The following is a 9,245-nucleotide window of genomic DNA, read 5'->3' as shown; positions in this document are numbered from 1 at the left end:
CCGTAGTTATACTTAAATAGTGTTTACTATACACAGAATTAAAACACTTAGGTAAATTTTAAAATTTTCAAAAAAACATTTATGCATTCCAAAATCTAACCCTAAGAACACATACAATACTACAACATATGTTGGCAAAACCTAAACCAAAGAATATCATGACTCACTACTTTCACTCATCTATGTTGAAAACAATTAACTTTTGTTATATCTTAATTTATATCTCTTAAAACATATGTTAATTACATGATTTCAATTTTTTACTTATCAAAATATTTTTTACAAAAATTTTAAATTATTTCTAAGTAGAACTAGTCCAGGACGACTTACTGGAAAGTCGTCTGGACAGACGACTTACGGGGGTTAGAAACGTAAAAAAAAAATTGGTTTTTTTGTTTGTTCACAAGGGGCTGGTTGTAATTTCAATAGCATTTTAGGTTAGTTTTGCATTTGATTCAAATTTGAGTTTATTTTGCATTTGAAATCAAGTTGTGAGTCATATTTGGCAATTTTCCCTAAGATTAAAGTAAGATTACAATATATTTCTTTAGGTAAAAAAAAAAGACTACAATATAACCTTTATCCAGTACGCTTTTACTTTGATAATAAATAAACTTGTTGATTACAAATTTAATTTTGGGACCCCAATGATATCACTATTACTTATAAAATAATAAATAATATAAATTCAAACATCTCGTATATATTAATTCTGAAGCATTACAACATCTTTTCGTAACCACGTGTCATCACTAAGATGATTCTTAAAATCCTTAGAAAATAAGTTGGTCCATATAAATATATATATATTACATTTTTTTATTAAATTAACTCTCAAATTGATTAGTAGTGTACAAAAGAATATTCTCAATTTTTTTCTTAAATAAAAGCTATGGAATTATCCAATATGATTAACATATATATATGACAATTAATGATTATGAATCATACATATTTGATAATTATTTTTGTATCATATCTCTTTTTTAATTTTATATTATTAAAATAAATTAAACAATCATATTAAGCATATAATAACAAAATTATATTTTTTTTTCTCCTATATGTTATTTTTGATATTATAAAACGACTGTAAACTACTAAAAATAGTAAAAGTCTCACACTGAAAATTTGTGATCAATAGTTTTTTGTTCAAGTAAGATACAAATGATCATAAATCATATGAATATGAAGTCTCATTAGTTGATGTTCATAATATATATACATATCATTAAAATTAAATTGTTTACTATATGAAAATATATAAATATGTTAATTTCAAATTTTGAATTGAAACATTATTGAGATATTAGTATTTTAATTTTGAAATTTGTATTGAAAAATTTCACATAAATATTTTTTGTGATTAACGGTTTAAATTTTTGTCACATCAAATATAAAAATGTTAATAAAATTATATGAGTATGAAGTGTCAATAATAAATATTTATATTAAAATATTATATATATGTCAATATCACTAAAGTTTAATTATATACCATATAAAGTAAATAAAATGATTTTTTTGATTTATTTACCAGAAACATAGGTTGTAATAAAAGAAAGGTATTGATTTTGATTTATATACTTATTATAATGTATTTAATTTTATGTATACAAATTATTTTTTAAATATGTGGTTTCTAATATGTTATTTGATTTTGACAATCTCATAAATACACTTCTTCAAATCGAAGTGATTTTTAATATTGGAAGCACTATATATATATGATTTTATTCAGATTAAATAATTTAGTCTTGATTTTTTATTCATAAAAATCTTTTAACGAAATATCATAACAATATTCTAATTAATTACTTGCTTTTGAGTTTGTTCGAAGAATGAGAGATTTGATCATTCGTCTAATATTTGTTTCTCCGTAATACCATATCTAGTTATTATAATTGTAAGAATGAGAGATTTGAACTATTTATTATAAATTTTCTGGTTTATTATCAAATAAATCAAATAGTTCTTTGTTTATACAATAGTTTACATATACTAGAATGAAGTATTATATATATTTTTATCGGTATATTCTTAAGTAACTAAATCTCAAAAGAGTAGGTTAATAAAATAAGTATCTTTTGTCATAGAATTAGATGATTTTTAGACAGAACTGGTGAATATACACTATACATACATTTATATTTCGAGTATGCACTTATATTCTATAACAATTTGATATATTAGATTTGAACACTAAAAGTTTTCCGGTGATTTTCTTCAAAATTTTGATTTTTAGACATATGTATCTGGATTAGAACTAATTTTTACATATATCTATCTTGTTTAATTGACAATGTAATTCACCAAATTCACATAATAACTAAAAAAAAGAAACAAAACTCATATCAGTGAAACATAAACAAGAACAAAAACACTATTTTAAAAATATAGAAAATGAAATCACGTGGAGAGTCGATAGTAATCTCATTTCGTCATTTTAAAATCGATGTTGTCTATTTGATTTTGGTGATTTGTGTTAGCCCCAAAAACTTAATTTCTTTTTATGCATATAAAGTCTTTAAAATAATTAAAATGAGTTGTAATATGTTAACTCTTCGACAACGATGATACATTCAAGAGACAAACATTTGTATTCGGCATTCTACAATCAATAAATATTGTAGTGTTGCAAAATTTTAACTTAATTTTCGGGTTCGGTGCGAGGCTAGGGCAGACCCGACCCGTATAATTTAAAGGTTGGAAGCAAAATTAAAAATTTGAGTCTATTATTAATTGACTAAAAGAAATTGTGGCTTGAAAGATTCGAACACCCCACCTAATACACACTAAAACACATTGTAAGCCATCTGAACTACCGAAAATTTTGGTAACTTTGGGCCGAAAATTTAAATAATTTAAACAGGGCCGGAAGCATGTGCTTCTGCCGCTTGTGCTCAGGGCCGTCACTGGGCTAGGGTTCTGGTTCTCGCCGGTCTTGGTGAGTTCTGTTCCCTCTGCTCTGCTTGGGATGCTGCCGTAGTGTTCCCCGGTGATGGCAGCGCGTGGGGTTTCAACGGAGGCGGAGTCGTAGGTCCATTCTTTTGTGTTCCCTGGTGGTTACGCGTTAGGTGTGTCAGGGTGTTTGGTTGCGGCTGGGAGCTTCGGTTTCAGCTCAGTTGCGTTTTTCCTCCATCCTTTTCCAGTGGTTCCACTGAAGTGGCCCTCCTGGTGTTCGCTCTCCTCAAATAATCGCATGAACATTGTGGCTGTGGTTCGGCGATGGTTACGTTAAAGGCTGTCTCCTAGTTAGGTAATTTCTCTTCTTTATTATCCTTTGCCTCTTCGTATATACAACTGCTTTTCAATATTTTGCATTTTACCGAAATCAAACACTAATTAGTTATAGTTTACTTTCCCAATTTCACTGGTCTTTGCTGGCCTCACTTTCAGTGTCAGAGACTGGAGCATGCTCGTCTGTCATCAGTCATCACCATTTTTTTTTCGGATTCAGATTCTAAAGCATGCTCCAGTCTCTGGATCTATCAACATTATAAACAACACTATTAACCATTATAAACAACACTATTACCCTTAAGAGATCAAGTGGAATGAATGGAAACAGATTCATCAATGCCCCAAAATAAATTTTGGAGAGTCCTGCTACCCTATGAATTGTTTGCCATAGGAAATAAAATGCTTGTTGATTGATATTGATCAAAACATTCAATATATGACGCGAGTCATAAAAAGATTACCAATGCAAAAACAATGAGGAATCTCGTACTAGTTTGGTTAAACACTGATATGATTATTGTAGATTTAATGTAAATATGGTTGAGAGAAACCAAATAAAGGGGTAATTGGAATGAGTCGTAGCTTTATGTTTTTGGGTGTAGAATTTAAACTGTAGATTTATTTGATGTAGATTATTTTGCTGTAACTTTGTAAAATACTATTTTTTTCTCTGGAAATAAAGTTCTCTACAGCCATATTTTCATTTTGTAGTAATTTTTTTTGTTGTGATTTTTAAGGAAAGGAAAACTCGATTGGTTGATATATATAGTTTTAGACTAAATTTTGGCTGTTTAGAGCATCTATAGCCACAACCAATCACTCCCAAAATGATTCTTTGGATACTACATATATATAATATCTCGTGAGAGAGTATTTGCCAAGAAATAAGAATATGTTCTTGAAAAATTCACATCATACAAGTTATATTTATAAGTCAAATTGAGAGGACTATGAAAATAATGTGGTTTTGATTAATCTTAAATGCATTTTTAAGGGAGAATGACATAATCAATCAAAAAACTTATTCCTTATATTCTCTTTACCCTGATGGAGTTGTGGAACAATATTACTTGCTTGTGTAACAATATTCTTCTTGCGCTTAACAGAGATGTTAAATGCAAACTTTTGGTGATGATTAGTTAAACAAGAAGCTTTAAGGCGCTTAATCTTTGATATACCACAAAGAGAAAACGTTTAATTGTTGGTCTTTAATATACAACATCTCAGCTTCTCTTCTCCATTTAAGCTTCAGGTGGATTGTTGTTCCTTCTTACTAGCTCTTTGCCTCTCTATGCATACCATTTCATAACTTATGAGATGATGTCTGCGTGCAGGCCTGTGTTGTTTCTTGATGTTCCTCTTTCAGATATACGGTTCTGGTATATATATATATATATATATATATATATATATATATATATGTTTCTGTAGGATGGTGTGTGTGATACACGAGCAACTGAAGGGCCCATTGTGGCTGATTAAAACGGTGGGAAGATTCACTACATGCACCAAACATCATCCGATAAAGGCTTCTTTTTTATTTTATTTTGTAAACAAAACTGTATCTACTTATTGCAACAAATCTTTTCTTAACATGACTCATTACTATTCCTAATCTTTTTCTTCCTCGAAGCAAAGCTACTTGGTCCAATCTCTATTGACATTCTCTTTGTTCTGTTGAAGAGACAAAACAACTAGAGGTGAACAACAAAACCAATCCGCAATTTTTTGAATATATATAATACACAGAAATAAGAGTAAGTGTATACATTTACCTTTCCGAGAGCTCCTCGGATTCTTTGGCATCACAATGAGAATCTGTACCAAAACGAGATGCAAATCTAGTTGAAGTTCCGATACGAAGATGAAAGTAGAACCAACAAAAAAAAACAACAAAAAGAGGCACCTTTGCAGTTTTCTTCATCACTTTCCTGCTCTGACTCTGAACCAGAACTTGAATTAAGCATCCAAAACTCTGAATCATCGGAATCAGTATCTTCCTTAAGGCGTCTATGTTTGTAGGTTACTTGTATTTTCTCGGTCTTTCCGCTTGTTCCAGCTCCTCTTTCCACTTGCTCTATCAGATACATCAACACGAAAACATTAAGTAAAAGCCAGGAATAACAAAATTAGAATCAGTCAATATCTGATGTTCATTGACCTAATCTGTGTAGAAATCTCTTCCCATTCACGTGTTTCCAGATATGTTGCTCGTTCTTGTTCACAGTATCCCCTGTAAGCTTGCACACGAGCTTCGAACTAAGAACATAGCCAAAAAAACAAGAAGAAAGGTAAATACTTTAGCCATACTTTTATGCTGAGGATATAACTTAAAAGCTTGAAGACTTTTAAACATAACGATGCACTGGCACTAAATACACAACTTAAACAAGCAAACCAATGGTCCTCAACGGTTTCAAGAAAAAGAAAAAAACTAACCTATAGACAACTTAAGCTAACATAATCCAACTACAAAGGTTTCAATCTTGGGCTAACCGAGAAATTAGGCACTGGGAGAACATGTTGAGAGGAGATTTCCCATGAGATAGAGCGTGATCGATGAGTCCCAGACGACACCGTTTGTTACGAGCGTATGCTTCTTCGTCTCCGGCAACAACTTCGTGACCAGTCTCCGCGCATCTGAGCCGTCCGTTTCCTAGATCCACGAAAGTAGGTGAGCCAAGCAGATTCTCCGCCCCTCCTTCCGCCTTCTTCATTCTTCCTCCTCTCTGGATCCAATTGCTCGCTCGCTCGTCTACGGTTCAGCAAAAGCATAGAAGCGTAACTACTTCACTTAAACCGGAACTGAACCGAACTGAAAAAGAAAACCAATTCAAATTACATTGTAACTCGACACGGTTTAAGTCTAAAAATTCACTTCATACATCAGAAGAAAGATTCCAATGTTTTTACATTTGTTCTCTGAGTCAAAACTTGAGGTTTCACCAGTAATCCCCACAAGAACAGAGCCCATCTCTAAAGTGATGGAATCTTCTTGAGTCCCTTATAGTTATCTCCCTCTTTACAACCTTCGATATCAGTTTTATAGCAGCGTGGCAATCCCTGCAGGCTCTCAAGTTCTTCATCACAAGGATCGGAGACCCTTCTGGTGTACTGATAAGAGCAAACGCAACGGCTAAACGCTCACTGTGGAACTTAAGCGATTCGATCTTCATCTGCTCATCTACGTCTTGTCCTACACAACTCGTGTCAGGCTTGTACCCTAGTCTTTCAATCTCGGCTGTCAGTTCATCGATCTTTCTCACAATCTCATCTCCCCTCGGGTGTCTCTGGTCATTTGATGAGAAGTCGTGGATCTTGTGGTTCACTTCAACCCAGCTAGACGCAGTAACTTTCTTGATTCCACGTTCACGCATAGCTTTCTTGACAAGACTAACATTTTCCCATTCTCCTGCTGTAGCATAGATATTTGACATGCTTACATAAGCAGCAGCGTCCCTGAGCTTCTCCATACTAAAGAGCTTCTCTGCTGCTCTCTCAGCAAGGCTCTGATTCTTGTGAATCCGGCATGCGTTCAACACTGATGACCACATTATCTCATCTGGCTCAAAGGGCATTTCCTCCATCAGCTTCTCTGCTTCTTCAAATCTCCCGTTCCTGCACAGCAGATCCAGCATGCAGGCGTAATGTTTCCTTCCTGGAGTGATCCCGTAGACCCGAGACATTGCCTCGAAATATTCGGTTCCTTGTTCAACGAATCCAGAGTGACTACATGCAGTCAAGACGCTCAAGATGCTGACTGAATCTGGCTGGAGACCTGAGTGAATCATCCTATCAAACGCACCAATCGCTGCTTCTCCATCTCCGTTGTCAGCGTAAGCTGAGATCAAAGCATTCCAAGAAACTCCATTCCTATCAGGCATCTCTTGGAACACTTGAACCGCGTCTTTGATAGAACCACACTTGGCGTACATATCAACAAGTCCAGAACCGGAGAAGACGTTCTCTGAGTTTCCTGACCTTATTATGAACCCGTGGAGCTGCCTCCCCAGAGACAAAGAAGCGAAACCAGCCGAAGCTCTCAGTACAGTAGCGAAAGTGGACTGGTCTGCTCGTAGATTCGCTCCTCGCATCTTGGTGAACAGTTTAAGACCATCTCCATGAAGCCCTTTCTGAACATAACCTGAGATCAACGCAGTCCATGAAACAGTGCTCTGTTGTGATAGACTCTCGAATATCAACTCAGCTTCCTCAAACATCTCACACTTCGCGTACATATCCACTAAAGAGTTTCCGACATGCGGGATCGAATCAGCAGTCGCCACGATGGCCTGGCAGTGCACCTGTCTGCCAATATGCAACGATGACAAGTTAGCTGCGATGCTCAGCACCGTCGCGAAAGGGTAGTTTCTCCGATCAAACCCCATGGACTGCATCTCTCTGAACAGTCCCAAGGATTCCTCGTATTGCTCAGCCTGTGAATACCCTGAGATGACCACATTGTAAGAAACAAAATCCAACTCAGGCATCTCGTTGAAAAGCTTCCTAGTCTCTACAACACAATCATGCTTCGAGTAGAAATCAAGAATCTGATTCCCAACAGCCACATCCCTGGAGAATCCAGTAGAAACCGCTAAACCATGGAGTTGCTGACCAAGAACATAATCATGAAGCCCAACAACGGCCTTGAGAACACCAGAAAACGTGAAATCCGAAGGCTTGTGACCCAACTGCTGCATTTCGACAAAGAGACGAACCGCCTCAATGTACAAACCATCCTTCTCGTACCCTGTAATAAGCGTGTTGAACGTGACAGAGTCCTTCTCCGTAATCTGCTCAAACACCACACGCGCCAAATCACGCCTCCCTATCTCGCAATAAGACTTAACAAAGACATTGCAAACAGTGAGAAAAGGGTTCCTATCAAACCCTAACTTGACGGCGAAGGCATGAACTTGCGCCACAGCAACCGCGTCGTCGCACCCTGGTAAAAGCGTGGCGAAGGTGACATGATCAGGCAAGGTACAAGACCTGCACATCTGTCGGAAAAGCTCGAAGGCTTCGTCGAACCTGTTGTTACCAGCGTACAGACCCATCAAGATAGTCCAAGTGACCACAGTTCGATCCACCATGGCGTCAAAGAGATCTCTAGCGGAGGAAACTTCACCGGACTTGACGTAGCCGGAGATCATGGTGTTCGTGGAGACGGTGTTCTTGTGAGGCATTTCGTCGTACACCTTGCGTGCAGCGGAAACTTGACCTCTACGGAGAAAGTCCTCGAGGATGAAATTGGAACGACAAGTGTCTGTGTTGAACCCGGTTTTGATGATGCGAGCATCGATGCGAGGTGTTTGGAGGAAGCGGAGCTGATGTAAAGAGGCAGCACGTGTTCTTCTTGAGCAGACGAAATGAAGTTTCATAAGAAACGAATGTGAGGGAATGTAAGAATCAAAGGTGTTGGTTTTGAAGAGAGAGAGAGAGCTTAGGATTCAGATTGATGAAGCTTAAAGACGGAAGAAGATTGGTGAAGAAGTTGTGTGTTTCAGAAACGAATTCGAATTACCCACTCAATTTTATATCTATAGGATTGGTTTAGCCCGGTCTAACCTTTAGAAAACAAAACGCTTTTGGTTTTAATCAACAACGAAGTCGTTGTAGTACAGTGGTCAGTATTCCCGCCTGTCACCGGTTAACCCGGGTTCGATATCCGGGAACGGCGAGAATTTCCATTTTGTTATTATAAAGGTTAATTCTTTTATCTTTTTTATCAAACGAAACGAAACTGATACATTTCGAGGGTTTTGAAGATTGCACAAATTCTCTTGGAAGATGGAAACCTGCGTTTCGTTAAGGTATTGCGATTCACCGATTCTTATTCTTCTATGCTAGGGGTGTTCAATCCGGATATCAGTTCGGTTTTTTTCGGTTTTCGGTATTTCGGTTAGTAAAATATAACTACCATTTTAAATTCATATTTACTTCGGTTCGGTTCGGTTTATATATCGTCGGTTTTCGGTTTATTCGGTTTTATACCAAAAAAA

The 9,245-nt window shown here is 36.0% G+C and overlaps 2 protein-coding genes across 2 annotated transcripts; both read right to left on the bottom strand.

The window, feature by feature from the left end:
- Window positions 1-4,758: 4,758 nt before the first annotated feature.
- On the bottom strand, window positions 4,759-6,001 carry LOC106301083 (surfeit locus protein 2). Its single transcript, XM_013737400.1, has 5 exons — window positions 5,740-6,001; window positions 5,405-5,502; window positions 5,150-5,320; window positions 5,019-5,061; window positions 4,759-4,917 (listed from the first exon to the last, which is right to left on the bottom strand). The coding sequence occupies exons 1-5, from the start codon at window positions 5,958-5,960 to the stop codon at window positions 4,833-4,835; spliced, it is 618 nt and encodes a 205-aa protein (XP_013592854.1). The 5' UTR covers window positions 5,961-6,001; the 3' UTR covers window positions 4,759-4,832.
- Window positions 6,002-6,162: 161 nt separating this feature from the next.
- On the bottom strand, window positions 6,163-8,876 carry LOC106301082 (putative pentatricopeptide repeat-containing protein At2g01510). The gene has a single exon (XM_013737399.1). The coding sequence runs from the start codon at window positions 8,622-8,624 to the stop codon at window positions 6,186-6,188; it is 2,439 nt and encodes an 812-aa protein (XP_013592853.1). The 5' UTR covers window positions 8,625-8,876; the 3' UTR covers window positions 6,163-6,185.
- Between the last annotated feature and the right edge of the window lie 369 nt (window positions 8,877-9,245).

The sequence above is a fragment of the Brassica oleracea genome, chromosome C6, assembly GCF_000695525.1.
Source record: "Brassica oleracea var. oleracea cultivar TO1000 chromosome C6, BOL, whole genome shotgun sequence".
NCBI lineage: Eukaryota > Viridiplantae > Streptophyta > Magnoliopsida > Brassicales > Brassicaceae > Brassica > Brassica oleracea.
Note: the sequence above shows the minus strand (reverse complement) of the source record. Positions and strands in the feature narration are given on the sequence as shown.